The following is a 26,143-nucleotide window of genomic DNA, read 5'->3' as shown; positions in this document are numbered from 1 at the left end:
AAAAGTTCGAGCCGAGGCCTTAATGAAGGAAAAGCCCAAACCGCATGGCAACCGTCTCGTAATGGACAGTAGGTGTTTTCGTGCTTTATCCAATCAGATTCATCTCTGCCTGTACTGTCAAAAAAGCTGCACGTCTAAAGGTGTAATTGCCAGTGTGGCGTGAGGGGGAGCCCCTGGATAGCAGGTCCTAAGAAAAGAAAAGTAAAGACTTTGAAACGTTATACGTATTTTATGTGCCCACATACAAGGACTGAGTATCACACAACCTGTTGATGATAGACAGGCTGGTGTTTGTTGCACTCATGGTTGACTGGTTGTTATCAGTTCAGAGAGCACAACAGTATGGGAACTCTCAGATTTACTTTCACCTTATATGACCCTCTCAAAATAGGCTATAGCCTATTGTAATCAGTGTTTCTGAAACTGTTCATGGTCTCAGTGGTAAATATGGCAGAAGCAAGGACACATTTGCATGCAGCTGTGCATATTTATTATCACTGGTAATAAAAAGTGTGTATAAATATTCCTGGTGATTATTAATCCAAGATAGCAACATCAATAATAATTGGTTATTGTGGCAATAGAGTCTCTTATTCTGTTCTAATAATAATAATAATAATAATAATAATAGGCCTATTTATAATATGTATTTAATTGTATGTTGCACAAAATCATGGTTGTGTGGAAATAGAGACTTTCCCATTCTATTTTATTGATAATACCAATAATAATATGAATTCTGTTACATGTCGCACATTCATTTCCCCGAGGTTGTGTGGCAATGGATATCATATTCTATTCTATTTTATTCTATTCCAACAATAATATGTAGGCTATTGCATGTTGCACAACAATTTCCAGTTTGGTTTTGTGGCTATAGAGATTCTATTCTATTCTATTCTAATAATATGTAGGCTATCCTAATATATTTAATATACATTAAATGTAGCGCAATAATTTCTAGTTTGGTCATGTAGCTGTAGAGATTCTAATCTATTCTGTTTTTTTTTTTTTTTTCTATTGTAATACTGCGCGCAACATTTCGTATTTTCTCTTCATACGGTTGTTCCAAACATGCGTTTTTGTAGTAGCCTATATGTAGTAGGCACATGCTCATGATCGGTATAGTAGGTTGGTTTCCCCCCTCGTCCTTATACGACCTACTGACCGAAAGCGCTGCTCCATATTTCTGGCTATATTAGACATTTGCGCATGAGTCACTCCCTTCAGTGTGTCTGCTCAGCCCGTCCTAGAACAGAGAGGGGTAGGATCAGGATTTTGGGTTTGGGTGACGCGCTTTAATCACGTGCCCTTATTTGAGAGCGCCTGGCGTGCATTTCTTTCCCTTCTCGCCACTCCAGCAGCGCCCATGTCAGCCGGGCACATAATCAGTGTGCCATAAAGCAGTAGATGCTCCTTATCGCGGTGACCCGACGGGTTCACGTTAGTTCACAGGGTTCATCTGAGGAGAGGTCTCGGCCCCTCCTGTTCCCCCGAGACCCGGAGCGGAGCGAAACCTAAATGTTATTCATTTCTTTATCAATAACGGATTTCCATTCGCAGTCACCAGAGCCGACGAAAAGGTAGGGAACTTTGACTTTTCAAAGAAGTGAAAGCGATTTATTTAGGTGACGCGAACAGTCCTCAAAAGTAGTTCTAGTATAGAGAAGCGTGCCTTGTTATTCTACTCATATGCGGCGCGTGAAGTCGCCTCTATGTATAAAATGGCGACAGTAGATGGGAGTGCTTAGTTAAAAATTTTGGTAATAGCCAAAATATTGCGCCGCGCTATACACTCAAACTCCCGATAAAAACGTCTAGCCGGATGGAGGTTACTACTGCCTCAATACGAAGCGAAAGGGTTAACTTACCAGTTTGTTACAGTTTGTTACTCAGTGTTCTCGTCTGCTTTCAATTTAATTATTCGCACGCTACAACGTGCCTGTGTGATGTTACTATAGTCTGTCCATTTCGGAGCGTCACGCGTCAGATTCCTACTTCAAACGGGGGTCAAAATGGGACCCGTGACTCTGACTCGGATTGATCACCGGCGAGGAGCACGGAAATATTGGCGCATAATCGATTTCCAAAAGTGATCTTTACTATGACGAACGCTTCGGGGGGTTCCTGTAGTTTAAAGCTGGCGCAGATCTGGATAAGCACGCGCTATCAACTGTTAATGGGTACAGAATGTACTCAAACTCAGATTTAACTCCAGATCATAACCCTGGCTCTGATACCACACATAATAAATCATTATTTAGAATGATATGCTCTCACGGCATTTCATCTCAACTCTCTTTCGCAAACATCACTTTCTGCTGAAGTACACTACTTTTTAAAGTTAGCATGCAGAATAACATTGTAAAATGGATTCTAAGGTAGGCTAGAGTATGCATGCTATCTATAGGTCCTTGTGTTTTTGGGTGAACGTCTGTTCCCTTGTGGGAATAGTGTTCTGGTCTGCAGTGTTGTAATCAGGCATAGCAATATTGCCTTTCATCCTGATTTTGAGCAATCAGAACAGTAAACCATTTAGAACGTGACCTTCCCAAAGTATTTGTAACAAAACAAAAAAAAATACTCAAAGAAAAATGTGATTTGTACATACATGCACACTTTGCTCTGTTCTTATTGTGTCCAGTTAGAACAGCATGACGGCACAAAATGAAGGACTAAATGTTAAGTCGCTTGTGTGTGCACTTTATTGTATGTTGATTTCCAGTAAAAGCTGCCGGTTTATGTAATATTCTTTGAATTAAGAGAAGAGAATTGTCTGTCTAATGCCAACTGGATTTTTCTAAGCAGAATTATAATTATGGAGGCTCTATGTCCTCTATCCGTGCTATAAAAGCAGTCAAAATGATTAAATTATTTATAATGAAAAGCTCACTGTGCATGTAATAACAAAAATGTCCTTCTGTGATATCTCACATTACCTTATTAAATTTGTAAATCTAAAGAGTGGATGAATGTCGTGGAGTAACAGACAGAAATGAGCTCCACAATAGGAGTATATCCCCAAAACCTCCCCGTAAAGCCCGTATTAACCTCAGTACTTTTTGAGACAAACTTTTGGCTTAACGGCGGAGTGTCGGCCATACAAGTATTTCAGCTGTTCCAGCGCGGTTTTGTATGGAGGAGTCTGGCATTCGCCGAGACCTGGCACTTGACTCAGTACAATTCATGGTGCTCCGCCATCTTTCTTTTTTGTAACTAATGAGTGTGTTGCACCGGTGATCAAACTCAGCACATCACGTCAATGATTATTTCTCTCCTATTTGAAGGCTTACGATTTCTGAATCTTTTCCGTGCCTTTAATGACTGATTTTTGTGTCACAAGACTGGCAAAGTAATTCTGAAAATGCAAATACCGCCTTTTGTAAAATTCCGGGGTGCTCTGTTAGTGGGGGAAAAAAACTGCCATGATTACAGAGCGGAAAAAGGGATGGATCCTCATTTGTTTCCAATTTGTATATTGGCATAAACAAATAGCACAGTCAAATAAAATATTTGGAGTTTTGTTTCTCTTGGGTTGGAGGGCTACAAAAAATGTCCCCCAAGTGTGTGTGTTTTTTTGGTGAAGAATAGAGGATTTAGTCCCCTCTGTGTGTTGTGGGCAAGGAAAGTGAAAGGAGAGGGGTTGCTATGGCAATGTTAACACATGAGTGGCAGCACAGACTGGCCTCCCAAGAGTCCGTGCAGCAGTCACCGAGGTAAGGGGGGCAAAGCGGGCACTTCTGATGGCACCCAGCTTTCTGTAGTACTACTCGCATAAGGTTCATTGACTGGATTTAAACATAAACACGGGCAGCCCAGAAATAGCTGATGGTAAAAATGCCTGTGTTGGTGGCATTTTGCTAATGAGTCGCATCCTATAATGAAGGTGAACTGTAGGATGCCTCAGCGGTGCTTCAGTCTCTACATAATTAATATGGACGTGTTTGACGCCGTCACTGATATATCTCGTAAACAGCATCGGACAATGATGGCATGTAGTCACATGCCCATCTTAAGTGCTGGCACACACATTCAGGAAATTTTTCAATGGCATGCAAGCATTGAGGGCACTGCATATGGCTTCCGGCTCAGTGTCATGAGCACCATTGTGTAGAATGAAGAAAAATGGTCACGACAGACTCTTATGATGACCTGTTGTTTTTTTTCTTGTACTTATAGAAATATAATTATTACAGCATGTGCTCACTGACCTTTGTTATGGCTTCTTGGCGTTAAACAAAAGTCACATTCATGCAGCACTTATGAAAGATGTTCATGCTAAAATTCACTGAAATCTTTATGGGCTTATTCAGATCAGCCTCGTATAATGAAGCAGATCCAGTCTAAGAAATAAAAGAGGACGTCATGGTCGTGTCTGGGTGCACTGTGTATTTTGGGCCGTCATTTCAGTTTTTTTTTTTTCTAATTCCTGAATGGTTTCCTCCTTTATTTAAAAGACAGCTGGAACCATTGGAAAAAAATATATACACATGGACACCACATTGTTTTTACCCAAAATGTATTTATAGTCTGATGAAAGAGAAGCTCATGAAAATTCTGAGCTAAAAGCAAAGGTTTAATCAGTGCACGTTACTCGCACAAATCTTCTGCCAATATTTTCATTGAATTTGAAGATGGATATTAGGATATATATATATATATACACAGCAATGACTTTACTACATATGGTCGACACTCAGATTAACAGTCAATGCAAGATATTTACAGAATTGTTAAAGCAGAACAGGGGGAAAAATGTGAACCGCAGATGAACTTTATCCTAAAATGCTCCCGCACTGCTTGAAGTGTGTGTGGAGGAGTGCACCAAAAAGAAGAGGATTTAGGGGGGTGTGGGTGTGTGTGAGCAAATTATCAAATAAAAGAGAACTGGGTGCAATATTGAATGTAAGAATACAAACATACTCGCAGCTTTAAATAATGTGACTGTTTATAACATCTGTTTATTTTAGACCCCTTATCATGAGAAAATTATTTTTGTTGCTGCATAGAAAAATGTAGATTTTATTACAGCTGCCTTATAAAGATGTTCATGCTGAGAATCTATTGATATCTTTGCAGGCTTATTCAGCGTAGTCCTATGTAATAAAGGACGTCCAGTCTGGGATGCTTCGGCCTTTAATCAATAATGAGAGAGAGGATCTTTATTATGTAAGGCCCGTATTGCCAGGCCTTTGCCCTCACACTGCATTTAATACTGTGCATCACTATCTAAAATGTTTAAGCAGAGCCAGACTTATTAAATGTGAAACATATAACATGATGTAATATTTTAGTTTCAAACGGTTCAAAGACGTAAATGTAGGTCAGTGTTGTTGTGCTAATTTTCAACCAAATCTACTGCATGCCTTGACTCCACAGGTTGCCGGGATAAAAAGGCCTCCGGTTTCGCCGCTAAAGCTACGAAAGTACTGAGACACACAGTAGCAGGATAGACTGTTTTGTGTGAGACTGGTTCACCCCGGTGCTGAAACACGAGGCCTCTCTTTCTGAGTTCCCTTTTCAATAGCTCACTGTCTGGAAACCTCTTGTCCTGTGTCTAATCGCACGTCTCGGTTGCCAGATAAAGCATCCCATTCTTTGAAGGGTGACCTGTTTTTTATATAACATTTTTGAACCATCTCCTACTTGTCCGGTGCTAATCAGGCTAGTCGTTCAAAGCTTCATCTAGATATTAATATGTCTGTTGTAGTTAACTAGCATTTTATGGTTTATAATAGATGAATCTGGAGAGCAGATTTTTGTTACCATCTGAAAGAATAGTAGGTGCCCTCATTCGTTCAGACAAACTCCACATGATTTTAACTCAGCTAGACCTCTATAACTATATTACAAATATAAATCTTGTGTGTAAGTTATGTTGCACATATTTTATTAACAAATATAGTTTTTTTCTATTCTTTCCACACAAAAAAAATTACACACACATTTATGAACATTGTTAATATTATTACGCAACTTCTTGTAAAGTTTCCATTCAGAGCCGTCTGGTGCAATTTCAGTAACCCTGATTCATGTCAGGGGTTAACATCCATTGATGAAATCTGAGTATCATGCACTCATAAGCAGGCTGAACATACAGTAAATGCCCACGTCTGGATGCAGGGAACCAGGATTACAGCATAAGTTGCTGGTGACCTAGTTTTATTTGTATTTATTTATTTATTTTTCTGGCAGGAAGGCAGCCGTCATGAGAAATAAAAGAGTCAGTTGCAAAAGAGTACGTCACTGCCAGTGCCATGTCTGGGAGCACTGTGTATTTTGGGCAATGTTTTTACTTCTGAATGGTTTTACCCTTCTTTTTTTAAAGACAGCTGGCCATATTGAAAAAAAAAAATATACACATGGACACCACATTGTTCTCATCCAAAATGTATTTGTAGTCTGATGAAAGAGAAGGTCAAGGAAATTTAGAGCTAAACCCCAAACAGAAGTCTTGGGTGGCTTAATTAGAATCTTTTGCAGATGCATAACGCATGGAAAATCAAGTATTATATTGGCCTACTAGATTTATTCACCAGCTAGTTTTTAGCTGAAATATTGGAACTGCTCAAACAAGATAAGCTAATTTATGTGCTCTGCTATCAGCTTCCAAGATGGAGACAACACATACTCTCATCAATCTATAGCGCCATTTTTTTTTATTTTATATAGGTTTACAGTAACGCACATTAATTTATATTGATGTTTCAAATTTTCGATATTTTAAGTTTTAAAGTTGACTACGTACAGTATGGTAGATTTAAGAATCTTTACAAGATATTTATTTATTTTTAAAAACAATTGGCAGAAAAATGTGAATCACATATGAACTTTAACCTGAAATGCTCCCACACTGCCCAAAGTGTGTTGTGTGTGGAAAAGTGCAGCAAAAAGATTTTAAGTGTGTGTGTGAACATATGTAGAACTGGGTTTGGTTCGCTATGCAGGAATATAAACTCACATTTTTGGAAACAAACATTTTTGGAGTATATTTATAACAAGAAACGGTATCTTGCTATCTGTTTATTTTAGATCCCTTATAATGAAAACTTCTTAAAAGTACATTTTGTTCATTTTCTTTGCTCATTAAAAAAACGGATTTTATTCCAGCGCATCAGGACAATGTTTCGGCTCTTTATAAGGAACTGTATTTAGCTCTACTAGGCAAAGAGAAAAATAGTTTTTACTTCATATTAGTGATTTTATTATAATCAACATTTAACAGTGGTTGGTGAGATCATTTCAATAAACTGTCTCTCATTTAGGACAAATATTGTGATGCATATTCCATGCTGACATTAATTTCTATTTTGTATCAGTGTTTTATATAAAAATGTCATGTTTTCTCTCCTTAGGTTCACAGGGAGTTGTTACTTTGCTCCCTTTTACAATGGGAAGTCCTGATAGCTGAAGATTTTACCAATTGCTGGTTCATCACGGCTGGCTGATGACACCTCAACTTCATACAATTCCAGTATTTGTTTCTGACTCTTTATTCATCTGCACAATCCTACACTATGGCCAGCAAGAGGAAATCCACCGTTCCCTGTATGATTCCATCAAAAAACAAGCACTTGCGGGAGGACATCATACTAGGATGCTTACCTGAGCTCTTACCCACGATACCCGAAGACAGCATTCTCAGTATCTCTTCAAAAGATGAGGATACACAACGATTCCATGATCTCTTGAAAGCCGAACCGAAGACTTCATGCTGGGAAAGGGGAACATATAGCTGCCCTTTGTGCTGCTTTGAGTCCGGAGACTTGAACCTGTTTCTACACCATATGGACAACTGTCACATGGACTTTCATGCTCAACCAAACTTTTACTGCCTGTCTTGCAAGGTTTCAGCAGTGAAGTTTGAAGGTCTTGCTTTACATAATGCAAAATCACATCCAGAACTCCACACCACGCACAAGAGAGTATCCTTGCAGGTTACCAAAAGAGATGGGGCTATCACAGTGGAGCAAACCCTGTTTACAGAAGAGGATTTCAGTGAATCTGGAATATCCATTACCAAGACACCCATAATGAAAATGACCAAAGGGGGGCACAAAAAAATTGTCGTCTCCCATACTGTTGAGGTACACCGGGCCGTCCCTAGCAGCGAGAAGCCCGCAACTGTAACCAATGGCACTTCAGTAAGGACCTTACCCCTAACAACATCAGATATCATCTGTGGCACTATTGCCCCTCCGGTCCATAAAATCCCAAACACACATGGAATACCAGGAATGCATAACCGTGGTCCTCTTTGGAACTCTAATCCGTCGTCACCTGATTCAAACATTGATCTCCCAAAGGTCATGATCCCTCTAAGTAGCATCCCCACCTATGATCCAGCCATGGATTTAAGCAGTTTTCTTAAGACGTCCTTTGGTAAGTTTCCTTACCCTACCAAAGCAGAGCTCTGTTACTTGACAGTGGTCTCTGGCTTCCCAGAGGAGCAGATCAAGCTCTGGTTCACGGCCCAAAGGCTAAAGCAAGGTATCAGTTGGTCTCCTGAGGAAATCGAGGACACACGTAGAAAAATGTTCAACACTGTATTCCAAGCCACACCGAAAACGTCACAGAATCAGTCGCCTCACCACATTTCCCAACACTGTGTTTCTGTCCAGTCCGCTTCTTTGAGTTCTAACTATATACAACAGATACCAAAGGGAAGTATAATGGGTTGGAAAGGAGGGGTCATAGTCAGCCAGCCTAGTGTGACCCATGCCACATCCCTTAAGCAGCAGCAGCAGCAGCATTCAGTGGTCCAGGCGCCACAGGTAAATATCCATCATGCTGTCATCACTAAGGAAACTGGAAATGAATTATCTTGTCGGACAGCTGAGAACTGCAACATTGCAAGCCGAGGAGGTAGCGTGAGCAATCATGGACACACTGGAAAAGGTGAGACTGGCTTCAGCTCGTCCATCAAGACTAACATTAGCTGCTTGCCTGGCACTCCCAAGAGTCAAAACAGCAGTTACAGTGAGGGCAGCATTATGAATCTGACGAACATAGTCAGGAAAATTGATTGTCAAGTCAATGACAGGAACACAAATTGCACCAGCAAATCTCACTTCAGTCCAACTTCCATTTATGGCCAACAGAAAGTATCCAGTAATGCAAAAGAAAGCAGTAACAGCAGCTTCGCCACCACCAGCAAATATAACAATGGAAGCACTTATAAAAGCACCAGCCACAGTACTATTTGCACTAAAAAGGAGGGAAACATCTTAGATCACACCAGCAAAAGCAACTCTGACACTAGTGCCATTTGTAGCAGCAGCAGCAACATACGAACTAAAGAGTTCATACCACCCCTTACCCATAGCCTGGTCCCAAAGCCTGGAAGTCTCATAGATCCATCCCTTGGAAAGGGCAAGGTATTACCTGAGCAACCAGGCACTCTGAGAAAAAGCTTTATCCAAAACTCATTCCCAGAACAAAAGCAGTTTCTTGCTCCCCAAGGTCAACTATACCATGTACGTGCTTTTACAGACTCCCAGTCTGCTTTGGGGGGACCGTTTAGTAACTTGTCCCAGAGCTCCCTCCAAACTAACCCTGCAGCAAGTTCGCATCTTCTGGAGGAACAGAATCAGCACTCCTCTCCATCCCTTTCTGCTCCTCAGGAGCAACATCCTCCAGAAATCCTGCTGGGAGCACCTCAGGTCCAGTCCACAGACTTTACTGCCATTCACTACAAGGAACATGACCCCAAGCACTTACCTGCCTTAGACAAAGACTCCAAGCAATCACATTTTGATAAAGAAAGGTTGCACAGAAACATAACACAAAAAGAAAACGAAGGAAGGGGTTCTGAACAGCACAGCGGAATTACAAATACATTTTACAAGTCTGACAAGAACGAGCATAACAACCTTGTTAACACACTACATAGCTTCACAAACGATAACACTAACAAGGCTAAACAAGGCATGCCGCTTTTACGTCAATACATACAAGAAGTGGACCAATGGGAAAGCAACAGCGACTACCCTGAAGAGTCAAGCGTGAGCCCAATGAAGATAAGCGTAATAGCGTTGAACAATGAAGATAGTTTGTACAAGACCAACAGCAAGCAGCTAATCAGCAAGCCGTTGGAAAACTTGATCAATGACAGTGGTCCCAGCCATAAAAACGACTCTTCAGAATGGCACGAAAGCTATCAGCACATACCGGTGGAGGCTGAAGAGCGTATATCTGATATAGGTAACACCGAACCACATCAATCAGATATCCTTGTGGGGCTTGAAACAGAGCAAGTTAAACTTGATCTGCGCTCGGAGCAGAAAAGTATTTTTCAGAGTCTAGACTCTGAAACTCCAATGCTGCCGATAAAGAAAAAATCAAAAGAGGCTATGGCGGAGTTAGACAAATCAACAGCGGGAGAACAAGATTACTGGGAGATAAAGGATGAGGAGCATCAGCAACCAATGGGCAACCAGAGTTTGAGGGGGCATCAAGCGCAAGACAGTCAATCAAGGTAATAGCTGCAGACTATTGATGGACCATTAATCAGTTTATTTAAGAAAAATAAAAAAAGCTAATTTTGAGCATTTTCCCAAGAGACCCATTGTAGTTTTTCTAGCAACTGACTTGTTGAGACTGACTGAGTCTTCAACTGCTGTCTACTACTCTTGGATTGTCACATCACATTACTTTGTTTAAGGTAATCAAAGTAACACAAATTTTAAAATTAGTTTAATTGGGAAAGGTGAATTAAATTATGTGCATATTAACAGCATTTGGCCTTTTGATCAACTGATTTTTGATACAGTATTTTGAATTAGTCACTGGCACGAACGTTTATGTGCTTTATTTAAAAGGCTATTTTTGGTGTTAGTGAAGGCAGAGCTTATGAATTATAAAGTTACTCAAAGTGTGTCTTAACGTGAATAAATAATGAAAATTGTGTGTAGCAAAGTGCTGGAATCTCGGCTCTCTTGTGGAGTTCATGGTGTGATACTGTTCGTTGTGTTTGGGCTGCTCTTACACATTTTTTTCCCCCTACAGGGACTGTCTGAGAGGAGAGCTTCTGAAAGTTTAAGGACTTCACTCCGCAAGATGAAAAGGCAGAGGATCCCATATTCATCCTGGACATTACATTTCTTGTTTTCTTTAAATATGACAGCAGATGAGATTGTAAAATTTGTGATGGTCAATGGACTTGAGTTTTTGGAAGACGGCCAATCCAGAGAGTAGCCGCTCCAAATGTAGGTCTGATTTGATTTAGGTAAATTCTGTGTAGGAAACTATAATGTATATGCTTGAAACTGCACTATCGAGGGTGTACTGGACGTTAGGAATGTCAGTTAGATATTGTGATACTTTGTAATATGTCAGATGATCAGCACTTCTGCAATGCCTTGGGTTTTACGATATTTGTTGGGATGTTCCAACCAGTTTTCCTTCATGTCCAGATCAAATAAGTTCTCCATGGCTTATTTTTCCACACAACATCGAGCAGTTAGTGACAAATCATGCACTATAACTCGCTTTAGTGGTGTCTGTCTGCACACACAACGAATTGGCCAGACATTGCCTTAAACGTCACCTTTCTATTTCTATGACTGGCTGCACAAACAAGCTTTTCAGCAACTGTGTTGATGTGTGTATAAATTGGGGGTTTGAAATCCCAACAGAACTGCTGCTATATCTTCGGAGGTGTTTTTTTTTTAAATAAGCATTAGCAAGACTATTATATATGTGAAAAGCTTAAAAAAAAGAAAAAGAAGAAATGTTAATTTATGGTGGAGAAAGTTTAAAATGTTGTGCTTTGAATCTGAGGGGTATTACAGTTCTCACAGACAGTCAAAAATCAAGTGCTCTGCTAACTGGATATTCCCTGTGTTTTGAGTTGGGCTACGATATAAATATAAATATATATAGTATATATTCACACACATTATGCATCATTTATATGCTGCTAAGTTCAGACCATCCAAAATGAATAACAGGTGCTTTTCATCCCTTATTATTTGCATTTGTATCAAACGTGGTTTCTCTTTTAAAAGTTAACACGTAAAGATAATATCTGGACTTAACAGTATTACCTTCCCGTCCGTTCCCATTGTGCAGGTCTGTCTAAAAGAACACAGTGCACTGGAGTGTTATCCTTTCTACACATTACAAATCTTTTGGTAATAAATGGAGAATGTCAAATTTAAGAACTGGCGTCTTGAATGCATTTCATGCCATTGACAGTTATACACAATGACTTGGCAAAGGTCTATTCCAACCAAAGTTCCAATGAAGTAATGCAAATGCACAACTGGTAGGATTTACGTTAATTGCCGCTTTCTTGGGCTTAAATGAAGCACATGAAAATGATCAACACACTGTCGCATCAATCGGTTTCATTAACGTTGAAGCGGGAGATGAAGCCATCTGGGAAGAAGAAACCGAGGGAACAAATGATTAGAATACTTTGCGGAGCACAAGAGTCACAGAGAGGTCCCCGGTGCACTTTTCAAAAGGAATGAAACCTTGCCTAAGACTACAGCTTGGCTAATACATCATACAGGCCGTTCTTCCAAGACAAACAGGCTGGGTCTTTTTACGCTCCCCCTCCGAGTTCTTCCTGAGGCCTGCTCTCAAAGCAAGACTTGGTGCTCGTTTCACGCGGTTCTGGGAACACAGGAAGTTCTTCAACCCATTATTCTAAGCAGAAAACATCTTAAAGCATCGAGTTCTCGCAAGATCTTACCCGTCGATGAAACAATGTTCAGATTTCAGAGGAGATTTTAAAAAGCTAAAACCAAGCGAGTTTCTTTGAAAACCACGTATAAATCATGTTGTAGGGTTTTATTTTTAAATAACCTACAAATGAGCAAAACAAAAAAACAAACAAAAAAAACATGATCAGAGGTTATGGCATGAGCTTGATAAGTTGGGAAAAGTTACATGGCTCTCACTAACATTTCTTTCCAGACTGGAGTGGAAAACGAAATAAAGATTCTGTTCAAGTTAATGTTAAAATAAGTCTATCCTTAAATCTTAAAACAATTACAAAATAAAACAGATTAAAATCAGAACACAGACTTTTGTTTTTGGCAAAGTTGATTTCCCTCACATACCCTTCAGCAAAAAAAACAAAAACCCTTTTGCCATACCCTGAAATAATACATCCTAATAGTGATATCTTCAAGTAACAGATACAGGTTTTTTTCTTTTTTTTATCTTATGGAAACAGTCATTACACATTAAGTTAAAACCAGATGGAGACTCAAAGCCATGAAGACAATCTGTAGGATACTGGAGACAAAAAGGTGTGTGTGGGGGGTGGGAGGGGGGATGGGTAAATTGGTTCACATTTACACCGGAAACAAGACCCTGATATATACGCTGTTAAAAAACAAAAAAACAAGAGCAATTCACATTCTGCATGTTTAAGGAAATAATAGTTGAAGCTGTAATCCCCTGTAGCTCATCCAAGCATCCTACTTTGTGGTCTGGATATAGTTTACACAAGAGTTCCAACTCCAGTTTAAAAGTGAACAGTTCATGTAACACTCACTCAAACACACAGCTTTACATGGTCATATTTCCCATAAAATATCACACCTGGTGTACACATTTCTTCTCCTAAAAAGGCGTGTGGGTGTACTTAAGCAATTCTTTGATTTTTTTTTTTTTAATCTTCTATTAAAATATAGAATTCATTATTAATACAGGAGGGCTAAAAATACAGCAAAACTAAAAATGAAATGATCCACAAAGCAATTTGTAGTTGAATACAGTAGCTATCGGACCACGCAAGTTCATAGTTCAGACATCCTTGGGCCCCTTTGTCCAGAGATGGAAGGGGAGTGAGACAGTAAAAGTGTTCAATAGGTCAGCCACTGATTTTCCAGTTCATGGCTTAAAGACCATGCAACCTTGCATACAGACTCTCCATACTTCATTCTTAAAAGAACGACCCAATAAAACCTACAAGATTACAGGTCACAGCCTAAAAAAAATAAAATAAAAATCAGTCACCCAAATCATGGCATTTAGGCCTCCTCTCGACACTATGCTCGTTTCACATCCTGCTGGAAATCACTAAAAGAATTATTTAAAAAAAAAAAAAAAAGAATGGGGTGGAGGGAAAAGTAAAATCGCAAAGAGGACTTAAAATTCAAAGTCTTTTTCAGCCATGTCAATAGCCCAGGCAAATTTCTCACGCTGAGTTTTGTTGTAGATCTTTTCTATGGGGATATCAAACTTCTTGCACCTGGAAGGAAATAAAAAGAAACAAGATGTCAAAATTAAAAAGGGGCATAAATCCTCAAGACTTTTACTGCACAACCTACGAAAACGTCATCTCACCAAGCTACTGAGATGCGTGGGTCCAGGTAGTTGAGCTTGGAGGTACCCAGGGCAATCTGCTTGTTTTCCTCCCGGTCAGTGGCTTGTACCTCCAGCTTCATCAGCTGCTCCTCGACCCTCTGCACGGCTTTCTTCTTGGTCTCCACGGCCCTGGGTTGCCAAAACCATCAACATTAAAGCAGCATACAATCACATACAAACGCACAAAGAGGGGCCAAATTCAGTTGGGCGCCCTTCAAGCAAATATTTTGACACTCACTTCTTGGATTTCTCATCTCTGCGTACTTTGGCGTCAGCCTTGGCACTTTTCAGTTCTCTTTTAGCATCAGCAAGCTGTTCCTTCTTTGCGTCAATCTGGTTTTAATGAACAAGTGAATGCAGGAAAGGCAAACATTTAGATGGTCCAACAGACCCTGCACTAACAAAAAAAATACCAGAAAAATACCAGCCTAAAGACAACGAGGACAAGGTCACAAACGTCTCATACCTTTGTCTGAAGATTTTGCATGGACTTCTCAAACGTCTTGGGTGGTGCCCTCTGGTGGTTACACAGGATGGCTACTGCTCGGTTGGCCCGATTGTAGGAGAGGATTTTCGCAGGAACATTTTCTTCCGCTAAAAACAATTAATAATAAACTTAAGTCACATCTTGTACATAACGGACTCCATTTCTGGTAACTCACCCCAATCTAATTCTTTATCTACAGTGAATGGAACTTACAGTTTGTGAGTTCGCTCAGCTGCTGCTGCAGTGTGATGGAGGCGTTGTAAGTACGGAACACTTTAGCCGTAAGGCCATCCATCAACTCCTGAAGATGCTTGTTCAAAATCGATGTCTGCAATAGAGGAAAGTCATTTTACAATTGAGGATGTTGGTCTTAAAGGGTTAAGGTTTAAGAAGGGTTCACACAAAAATGAAAATTCTGTCAGTAATTACTCACCCTCGTGTTGTTCCAACCCCGTCAGACATTCGTTCATCTTCGGAACACAAATCAAGATATTTTTGATGAAATCTGAGAGCTGTCTCACTCCTTCATAGGCTGCTAGGCAATCTATATCTGCCATCCCAGAAAAGTTAGTAAAAACATTGTTAAAATAGTCCAAGTGGCTCAACCTTAAGTTTATCAAGTGACGAGAATACTTTCTGTGCACAAAAATAATGACTTTAACCATTTTTATTCACACAGAAGAAAATGAATAGTTGAATAAAGTCATTATTTTTGCACACAAAAAGTATTCTCGTCGCTTGATAAATTTAAGGTTGAGCCACTGTAGTCACTTAGACTATTTTAACGATGTCTTTACTAACTTTTCTGGATATCGATTACCTAGATATCTAGATTACCTAGCAGGCTATGAAGGAGTGAGACAGCTCTCAGATTTCATCAGAAAAATCTTAATTTGTGTTCCGAAGATGAACGAAAGTCTTACGGGGTTGGAACAACATTGACAATTTTCATTTTTGGGTGAACTAAACCTTTAATTTGATGCATTTAGCATAAGCATTTTACTTGGTATTCTAAACAATAAACAGACTGATGAAAAAGGCCGCTTACATTGAGACGATCGAAGAGATCATCCTCCGGCTCCTTGTCCTCCATGAACAGCTGGAGATTTTTGAAAACCTGTAACATTTTAAATGGGATTTTCACAAAAGGCAGAACCAACACACAACTGCTAATCAATAGCACTCAGTTAAGGAGTTTTCATTTGAACATGGCACAGTAAATTGGTGAAGCACACATTTGATTTCTAAAGCGCCTTTCACAAACCCAAGGACACTTGCGATGTACAAAAGACTGTCAAAAGTTTTTTTTTTTTTTTTTGTTAGACAACAAAATACAAAAAAAGTGGATTGGAAAGAGCAACTGGCATGAATCGTTGACTGCAGTATGAGAAGAAATCAACATTGGTTTAACAATTCAAATATGGGGGGACAAAACTTCACAGATGCTGAAGAAAAGCACTCCCAAGTATATAGGCACCTAGAAGCATCTAATGCCCATGAAGGACAATCAAAACTTAGTTAATATCTTGGCAACGGAGGTTCAAAGAGTGCACAACGGCATAAAAATGAATCAATTCAGTTCAATATCCCATGACGAGCATTAAAAGCTGTAATTAGAACGTTATTGCATGCGTTTAGTAACCGGTGAAGTTGCTGAAGAATTATACGAGTGGACTTTTTGGTGTAAGGACACAGGCTGCAGAGTTTTGGATCTATTAGCTGAGTACCAAAAACCTAATGAGATGCCTCAGGCAGCATCCTAACTGAAAAACCCTTACAAGTGACTGCTTTGGAACACCCTACATCAGCAAACTGCACACCACAAAAGAGCCTCTGCATAATCTTTTCAAGAACTTATAAATCAACCTTTAGGATAGATAGATTGATTCTTGTAGGGTACAAAAAGCTCACTTTATATGTGAAGGATACATGTGAAGCTGCCTTATGGTTCACCTAAAATTTGCCTTCAGATGTGTACCTATGATGCCTTGAAGCATTGTTCGGAATGTAGAAAATGTAATAGCGAGAAGAACGAGAGAGAAAATAAATAAATAAAAATAAAAAAAACACCTACCCTCTTCTCAACAGGGACTTTGTTGTAGTATCTAATGGAGTCTTTACCGAGGAAGTCAAACTCCACGACAAACTCCTGGCCGTCCATCTCTTGATGGAGAGATAGATGTTCCACTCTAAGTGAGCAGCAGCCCACTGTGTCAGCGGTCTCTCCTTCCTCCTTTTCATTACCTGCTCTCAGAGCCAGCTACAGCACATAGAAAAAAGGAAAGGTAGAACAGTTCTGCTTTTCAACTTCTGCTTTTAGCTCAAAAAGATATTACAAACCTCGCATTAAAATGTACAACCATGGGCAATCTTTTTTTAAATATAAAAGCTCTTAAAGCATTTGGTACAGAGTACATCTAAATGAACCTATTCATCACATGCTTTCAGGGTCATGAGCTTGAAGTGAAGGATGTTACATTGATCTAAGCAATGCAAACCTTGTCAATGAAGTAAAGAGCAACAGCACGTTGTCTGATCCTCATCTCTTTTGATTTCCAGTCTTCGCGGTATTGCGAACGGATTCGCTCCACACACTTTTTCAACCGACGGGCTGTTTCATATTTCTGCCAATCCTTCTCTCCCTGCAATAAATACAACACAAGGGACGCACTGATATTATAATCCGACAATTCATATAAGTCAATAAATACTTTCACATTATGTCTGATATTTAAAATGGCTGAAATCTACGCCATTTTGTCTATTTAAAAATAAAACCAACCTAAAATATTCGATTCTGAAATTTCAATCTAAACAAATTTAAAAAAAGGCTGATTATACCACTGATTATAAAGTTTGGGATCACTAAGGTTTTTTTTTTGTTTTGTTTTTTTTTAAAAGGAAATTCATACTGAAAACCTTACTTACATTTCAGCAAGGATGCATTAAATTGATAAGCAGTAGTGAAGATGTAATTTTTTTCAAAAGAGCTCCATAAAAAAAATACTGTTCTGCCTTTTCTGAATATTCTTTTCAATTCAAAAATTCAGAAAAAAAAAAAGTTTCCATAAAAATAATATGCAGCACAACAGTTTTCTACATTGGAAAGAAATGTTACTTGTAGGATCATGTGGCACTGATTACTGGAGTAATGGCTTGATCTTGATCTTTTTTCAAGCAAATAAATGTGGACGTGGCGAGCATAAGAAAATTCTTTCCAAAACGTAATTTTTTTTAAATCATACAGCAAAATTTTCAACGGTAGTGTACATCTGAATGTATAATATACATTTTGAAATGTATAGGACAAACCAAAGTCAGTGCTACTGAAAACCTAATTCTATTCAAGTGAGATGCCTGTTATAATTTACCTTAATTCTTGAACTGGGGTTCAGCATGATGTATTTGATAGAGCCTTGAATATTCTCAGTCCAGGACACCAGCCACGTCACCTTGTTGTCATGACGCACCTCCTTCCACTTCGTCCCGGGAGGTGGTTTAGGATGTTTTGAGTCCCTACAATGAGAAGCATAGGATTACAAAAAAAATCTCAGCAGATGGGCTGATGTTGCACTGTGATGAATGCTCCTTACTTGCTGCAGTTAACGATAATGTCCTCAGGTCGGATACGACGCTTCAGCATGCCCATTTTGGGATGGTCACCTCTGCCACGGAACAAGCCTGGAGGCTCAATACGGAAGTTGGCAATGCGCTCTTTGTGATTGTCCATAACACAGAAGCCATACTCCTGCAGAAGGCGCTCATTCTCCTCTTTGATTTTCTTTAGGCGGAAAAAAGAACGTTTGAATCGAGACAAAACACCCCGATATTTTACCAACAATTACTTTGGTATTTTGATGTTTCATTTTACCAGTTTCTCTTCTTTAGTCATGGCCTTCCTGGCTTCGGATTGAGCTTTGAAATATTCGCTCATTTCAGAAAAGTCACACTTATTCAGATCTGTGATTTTGGATTTTTCTTCAGACGTCATTTCCTAAAATGACAAGATCATGCAAGATTAATAAAAGTCACACCTTTTAAAAAGCAAGAAGGGAGGATGACACCATGGCAACATTACCTTCCTCCAATCTTTAAAGAAGTTTTTCCGAAATATATCCTTGGTGGTGTACTCATGGTCCAACATTTTTGCAAAGAAGGTGGCCACCTCCTCTGCCTCAGGGCTGAGTTTCATATGTTTACCTGGTGACAGACCATAAAAGCAGGATCAGGACAGCTGCAAAAAGAGCTAAATCCATCTTTTCATCAAGATCATTCAATGTTACTAAAGCCTCAGCGTCTGAACCTTTCTAATACAAAGCCAATTACTGAAGATATCCATTGTAAAGAACTTTTGAACACACACTGTGATTTTGTTCCATTAGTATATTGCTAAAGACTCCACCCAAACTCAAAGGAACAGAGTTGTTTAAAACATTTGAAATTTACACAATCCAACATCTGCTACTCCGACAGTTTTGATGGCCATCCAATTAGAATAACTCCAGAACAGGATGGTCTACCCACCTCACACACTGCCATTGAGTCGTTAAAAGACCGTCATAAGTACGTACCGTCATAATAGAACTTGACATTGCTGGGAATAGGGTCATATGGAGGTGCAAAGACGGGTCCTTTGTGTTCCAAAAATTTCCATTTCACGCCATCTGTGTACCTCTCTTCCTCCCACCTAAATGGTATGAAAAAACACATAAATGGAAGGTAGTAAACCAACATCCCAATACAGTCAACCACAATGGCCCTGCAAAGTGCCGGAACAAGGACATTTGTGATCTGCACCATATCTCAGAATAAAGTCAAAACAGACTCAAGATGGGGAGTCAGACTACAATTACTTGACCATGAGAGGATGTGAGACTAACCATTTCCACTTATCTTCTGGCTCCTTTTTTGCTTTTTTCTTGCCATCTGTGGCAACTTCTCCTTTCTTGTCTTTTGTCTTCTTTTTGGGCTTTATGTCCTATGGCAAAACAGAAGATTCAAATTATCAATGTTAAAAATAAAATAAAAACATTCTTGGAAAGTCTAACTTGGAGAGATAAGCCAACGCCTTAAACATACCTCTTCTACCTGTTTCCGTTTCTTTGCCTTCTTTTCACTTCTGTCATCCTCGGTTTTAATCTTTTTGGGCTTGAACTCAGCACTGAAGGAATAATTAAAACATTTTTTTTAATTTAAATGGTCTGGCACCCAACACCTTTGTTACCATATAATCACTTCATATTTGCTCAAAAGCTTAATGTTATAAACAAAGAATCAATGTATTTGTGATTACAGTTAGTTTAAAATGGCCTGCGAACACTTACTCGTCATCATCGCGTTCTCTCTTCAGAGACTTCTCGTGTTTAGGAGAGAGGTAGAAGTCGTCATTCTCGGGTTCAGACTTAATTAAAGGGCTGTATAAAGGATGAGACACTCATTATTTGTTTTCTTGCTCAAGTGATCAAAACTGAGAACCCATTTAAATTGTCTCAAGATAAATTCATGTTTTGAATTATGTGATTACAACCATGCCATTGGGCTTAAAGGGATCATATGAGGAAACAATTTTCTTTAATCTTTTAAGATAAACAAAACTCAGTGTTCAGAGGAAGCAGTATAGATACTATTATACAAAACAGAAGTTCACGAGTAATAATACGGTCTAAAAAGTTTGCCAACACTGGTGTATGTAGCAGCTGAATAAGTCCCAATATTGGCAGATGAAGTTTATGTATACCAAGATTGCTGATCATTTAAGTAGGATCTTTTGCAACCCTTTACGCACACCTTGGCAGTAGAATCGCCATTGGCTGGAAAATGTTTTAGTTTACTCGCCAGACTGGTATTATAAACTAACTAAATATATATATATACACAATATATACTAATATATAAACACACTAATATAATATATACAATTCCACCAAATCAACTTATCTTTGAAAAAAGGCACGGCTTTTTAATTATATCAACGTACACTTAACATCAGTCAATCAAGCATTATATTATGATATGATAATCAAGTTCTATTTAATGATAAAACTTTAGTAATTAGAACTAAAATGTGGTAACCATGCATGAATGCATATTTGTCATTTTAACTAAACTTAGGACTCAGGACTTAGGATATTAAGATAACACTACTACTAGAAGATTTGAAGCTTGTGAAGATTTAGTCGCATATGCGAGTAATTTACTCGCATTGTAGAGGGTTGTTTTGTGGGGCTTATTTTAGTACAAACTTTTCTGAACCAGTCATGTCAAAGTAGTGGAGAAAGAAAAAAAGTTGTGATATGATGACCACTTTAAAATGACCATCTACTCTTATGGCTACAGTTGCATCATTTACGTCAGATTTAGGATTCTCACTCACCTTGCAAATCCATTCTCCCTCTCTTTTTTGGGCTTGCCATCAAAAGACTTTTGAGGAAAAAAACAGAGGATAAAAAAAAGAGAGAGAAAGCGGTCAATAAAAGCATTCAAAATTGTGTGAATCACAAAAGACTATTTACAGCTCCTCCATAGCCAGAGGATTCAGGTCAGATAAAAATGCTGCGATGTAAAAGTTAGAGGATTCTGCCCACCCGTTCCTCCTTTTTCTTCTCTTTGTGTTTGTCCTTCTGCTTGTCTGAGGATCCATCTTTGAGTTTCAGCCTCTCTTTATCTTTATCTCTGTGCTTTTTATCCGAGGAGTCCCTGTGTTCGCTGCCAAAATGCAATAAAACATGTCGTGATCTAATTGCCACAATGGTCTGGTCCATCAACAAAATCAGCTCCAAATAGATGATAGTGTTTACAAAGGAAGTTGCAGTAAAGCCAACATTCCTTCCTGTGGTCTGAACACTAAAGGCCACGCCCTGCTTATCAAACACACTCCATAAAGAGCAAACTGGGCTATAAACCACCTATATATCTAATGTAGAATAAAAGTGACGTCATACCTGTTGCTGTACTTTGATTTCTCACGTTCTTTGTCTTTCTTGTGGTCCTTGTGTCTGTGTTCTTTGTCCTTGTATTTATCTTTGTGTTTGTGAGAATCTGCCAACAAAGAAATTAAGAAATTATGTAGCACATTCAAAAGGCCACGAACACCTGGCAACAAAAGTATGTCCCTGGAACAGGAAAGACAGATTCAAAAGCAAAACTGGGGGTTAGAAAGTGTTCAAAAGAATTCAAATCAAACAGTCCTCTACATTGACATTTTTCTGGTGCTTTAGGTGTTCACAAACAAAAACAAGGCAAAGAATAACCTGCAACCACCATGTCGGATAATTTTGCTCACACCTAAATGAGAAATCCATTTGAGAATGGTCAAATGCTGAAGACCATTTACAGACAACTGGTTTGAAATAAGTACATCATGACACATTTTGGGTTGTCCTTGCTGACCTACTGCAGACACATTAATCACACCTTGTAGATTTTGGCACTTTACCTCTTGAGGTGAAGTGTCCAGTTTTCACTCTCAGCTATGCATGGTGTTTATAGACACGCCATTCTTCGCAGGGTTCAGCTAAGACTGTTTACTTTGAGAGGACTATTGCTTTAGGAAATGTGTAGGTTGGTAGGCTGGATTGGGTAACAACAAGAGAGCCAGGCATTATCCTACTGACACTGTATCGGACAGTGAGAAAGCTGGAGGTGTTTTGTAACAGGCTTCCCAAAAGGCAAAAGCAAAACGATCTCCCTTTCTATCGCGAGGACCAAAAGAAAGAACGGGAATTATACGAGGCTTCAGAATCCAAACAAACTTAAATGTCATCCTTTAAGAGCACAGAGAAACAATGAACCTCATGTTACAGTAGGGTGCATTCAAGCATTAAGAGGGACAGGAGTGCTCAGTTAGGACGTGAAATCAAATCCTTTATCTTCTACAGTACGCATGAGCGCATTACCAAATGCGACAAACCTTCCTCTACCTCTAGATATGCATTCTCACTAGAACTCCTGTTCAGGCATATTATTCATCTATAAGTGTGGGGTTACATTTTAGCCTTGTGCTAATTACATGTTTTAAAAACACTCACTATGGGCCAACCATTCACCATGTCCATTTTGCCCTTCAGCAAAACATGCACATCTGGGACTGTGGGAGAACTTATTTGTGAACTGTTCCCTCTAGTGGACAAGTTCATTGTCAGCAGAATTGTTACATGCTGAAGCTTCATTACAAAAAGCAAATCCACAGTCAGTAATGAAGTCTGAAATAAGCCTTTTGACTAAAGTGAATGCATTGAGCGAACCAAACAAAGGAAACGCAAAAGAAAAGCTGCATATACTAAAATGACAATTAGATTTAGTGCATGCTAGGCCAATGCAAAAACAGTCCCTACATATATTTTTTAAGATTGATGATTCAACACACATTCCTTATGTGTGATTTCAAAAAGTTGCCACTATGATGCCAGATATATATCATTGTTTATGGTACATCTCATGCATGCAAATGTAGTAAAGTATGGGCAGACACACAAAATTTGAAAAAAAGAAAGAAATTCTACACATCGTGTCACTGTTTTATTGAATATATTATGGTCTCATTTGATTGTTTCCAAGGCTGAGCATGGCTTTTTAATATATCCCCAAACCCTGACAAGCACTTGGTGGACGCTCAATGGAATGGTATAAACAGGCAGCTCGTGCATCAACACAGCCATCAGTTAAACATCCTAAATGCTCTTATAGTGGAGAGCAAAACTGATTACAGAAGCATCATGCACAAAGAATGGACTGTGTGGATTTAAGTGTAGCAAGAAAAATATATTCAAAAAGCATTTATTTGAGGTGAGTTGCAGAAAATGAAAATAAAAAATGGATAAAACGCTGTGGCAGAAATCCTTTACCCACCCTCATTGTTGCATCTATTATTTCCCAGTGGAATACAAAATTAGTTATCAAAGTAAAATCAAAATGCATGATGACTGACTAAGTTCAGCAGTTTTGTTTTGAAATTGTTTTGAAAACTTGAATTATATTTGATAAAAATAAAAATGATACCATTAAACTACTAACATCATTGCACTTATAATAGGCAGTGGAAGAAATGTTAGTGATGCCCTGTGAAATAAAGTGCATAACAAACCTGATTATTATTTACGTGTTTGTGTCAGAAATATGAAAATAATTAAAATCAGAAGTTTTCATTTTTGTCTATTAAATAAGCACTTGTTGGCACCCTTATAATGCATTGCATAACACAAAAAGAAACAAGTGTCTGGTGCCTAAGTGGAATTTCCTGTCATGTCATGCTAAAAAGTTTTAAACTGAATAGAAATAGGAAATACTCTCATTAGTCACTGATCTTTTGGAGGTAATTAAAAAAAAAAAAGAGGTCAGTAAAAAAAAAAAAAGTCTCTCTGACTGGCCATGTTTTGAACCTGCATGACCAAACTAATAGGCTATCACCAATGACAGTTGTGTGAAATCAGGTTTAGGTACAAAAAAAAAAACGAAATCCTACACTACTGGCTCATTTAAGTTCATTAAATCTGGTTGTGACTGTTCATTTGACGCAGATTAGATTGCAGTATACAGTACACCATAACAAAAGATGAGTTTTATAGATACTAAATACCTGCATAATTACAGTTAATGTTTAAATCGTAAAGTCCATTTTTCATGAGATCTCATCGAATTAAAGTGTATTTGAGGTCGAGTGCTTATTTTCGTGCGATGATTCGAAACAGGTCACACACGTTTCTCCAACCTTCTCCTCCATAATCATGTCGATGTGCACTTAACGTTCACTACATTCAGACCGCTAGACAGAGAAAAAGAAAATGGCGCAGAGACTAAGTCCTCAACCCCCAAACCCTCACTTTCACAAGCCCCGTTTGACCATTTATCTAACTCTAAAAACGATCAAGCTACATTAACTGACAAAAAACCTCTTTCTCTTTCAAAATCGCCGTTTTTCGTTTATTTAAAAGCAGTATAAATACGATTTAGAAGGGCTCAATGTGAACAATAGGCGCTTGTCAGAGAGCGAGAGGGGACTTAGTCTCTGGGACGCCATTTCTGTCCTTAAAACTAACTGGTCGTCAGGCAAGCTGCTGAGCGATCACGTTAAATGTGTAAACGTATGTGTTTTATCATAATGTGGTGATTAGACAAGTCCCACTCACCATTATATCTGGATCCCGACTCGATCTGCGGAAAAACAGTGGTGTATAAGTTAATGTTAAACCGTGCCATGTCAATAGGCTGCTAACTTTCAACTTGATGCTAGTCGGAGTTAGCGCACAAGCTAACAAGCCTGTTCATAAAACAGCGTTTAAACACCACCGCTGCGGAGGCCAGGGGACTGTTTAAAGTTTTTATTCCCAAAATTAAGCATTTGTTAGTGGACGTTAACGTAAGAAAAGCGGCAGAAGATAGCAAGGGCTGAAAATACAAAATTATTACATTCAAAGCCGACTTCTGGTGCCTGTTAGCTTAGCATGCTTGGGGAAAACTGCCGCTGCGGATGGAATTTAAACAGCCGAGCTAGTGACTACAAACCATCAAGAAAGAAAAAAAATAACTGACAACGTTAAATCACAAACACTTTACCTGGGAATCGTTGTGGGAATGGTCCCCACTCATTTCTATGTGTCTTATTATAAAATAACACAGTTAAAAGCCTGTTAAAGTAAAATGCCGGCGAGGAGCTGTGGGCAGAATGAAGAAAGACACAGTTGTGTAACAGACCAAGCCCGAAATTCAAAGCACTGCGCATGTCAGACGCGTTTAAAAGGATAAAAAAGGCGTTATTCCTGTCCCTGGCTCCTCCCATACAGCTCCACTCTGTGACGTCACCCCTCATTTACTATGGTGGTAAGAGCCACGTGGTACCAAGTGAAGAGAGGCTTGTTAAAACAATTATTATTATCATTAATAATAATAGTAAAAATAATAATAAACAATACATTTTTAACATTTGATTAACAAAATACTAGCTACAAAGCCTTCTCTGATGGAATGAAGTTGACTGTCACATGGCTAGCTATTATACTTTTAAACTCTAGAATAAGGCATCAAGAAACTTTTGGCACATCATTGATTGGTTTAACAAGTTCAATCATCAGCCTCGACATTACTCACAGTTCTTACAGTTAGCATGTCCATACACTGACTTTAGAAGTTGTGTTCGTAGATTTTTGTTGTTGTTGTCATTTGAACAAATCAGTTATTTTAGAAGAATTTGTTTCAGTGACTCTTATTGTTGAATGGCATTGTGTGTGTGTGTGTGTAGGTTTATATTGCGTTGTGAGGACCAAATGTCCCCACAAGTATAGCAAAACCTGCTCACCTAACATTGTGGTGGTCAGCGGTCCCCACGAGAGAAATGGG

The 26,143-nt window shown here is 38.9% G+C and overlaps 2 protein-coding genes across 2 annotated transcripts; one reads left to right on the top strand and one right to left on the bottom strand.

Annotated features, from left to right (window-relative positions):
- The first annotated feature begins 1,251 nt into the window (after positions 1–1,251).
- On the top strand, positions 1,252–11,917 carry zhx3a (zinc fingers and homeoboxes 3a). Its single transcript, XM_079856468.1, has 3 exons — positions 1,252–1,583; positions 7,356–10,477; positions 11,008–11,917. The coding sequence occupies exons 2-3, from the start codon at positions 7,518–7,520 to the stop codon at positions 11,039–11,041; spliced, it is 2,994 nt and encodes a 997-aa protein (XP_079712594.1). The 5' UTR covers positions 1,252–1,583; positions 7,356–7,517; the 3' UTR covers positions 11,042–11,917.
- An 866-nt stretch (positions 11,918–12,783) lies between these two features.
- Positions 12,784–25,515, bottom strand: top1a (DNA topoisomerase Ia). The gene is made up of 21 exons (XM_079856469.1): positions 25,364–25,515; positions 24,937–24,961; positions 21,754–21,850; positions 21,397–21,517; positions 21,186–21,232; positions 20,137–20,226; positions 19,892–19,973; positions 19,693–19,790; positions 19,384–19,499; positions 18,891–19,012; positions 18,684–18,806; positions 18,406–18,593; positions 18,184–18,328; positions 17,311–17,454; positions 16,887–17,072; positions 15,861–15,929; positions 15,026–15,140; positions 14,792–14,919; positions 14,564–14,658; positions 14,305–14,454; positions 12,784–14,209 (listed from the first exon to the last, which is right to left on the bottom strand). Exons 1-21 carry the CDS (start codon positions 25,394–25,396, stop codon positions 14,107–14,109), a joined length of 2,277 nt encoding a protein of 758 aa, XP_079712595.1. The 5' UTR covers positions 25,397–25,515; the 3' UTR covers positions 12,784–14,106.
- Positions 25,516–26,143: the final 628 nt, after the last annotated feature.

Source organism: Squalius cephalus, assembly GCF_949319135.1.
Source record: "Squalius cephalus genome assembly, chromosome: 22".
Taxonomy (NCBI): Eukaryota; Metazoa; Chordata; class Actinopteri; order Cypriniformes; family Leuciscidae; genus Squalius; species Squalius cephalus.
Note: the sequence above shows the minus strand (reverse complement) of the source record. Positions and strands in the feature narration are given on the sequence as shown.

Bases quoted from the DNA above. Each gene is read 5' to 3' on its own strand.
- zhx3a (XM_079856468.1), top strand. From the start codon at position 7,518: ATGGCCAGCAAGAGGAAATCCACCGTTCCCTGTATGATTCCATCAAAA. The intron at 10,478-11,007 runs GTAATAGCTGCA...TTCCCCCTACAG, and splicing joins GCGCAAGACAGTCAATCAAG to GGACTGTCTGAGAGGAGAGC.
- top1a (XM_079856469.1), bottom strand. From the start codon at position 25,396: ATGAGTGGGGACCATTCCCACAACGATTCCCAG. The intron at 20,227-21,185 runs GTGAGTGAGAAT...TCCTTTATACAG, and splicing joins AGGGAGAATGGATTTGCAAG to CCCTTTAATTAAGTCTGAAC. The intron at 14,455-14,563 runs GTGAGTGTCAAA...TTGGCAACCCAG, and splicing joins AGAGATGAGAAATCCAAGAA to GGCCGTGGAGACCAAGAAGA.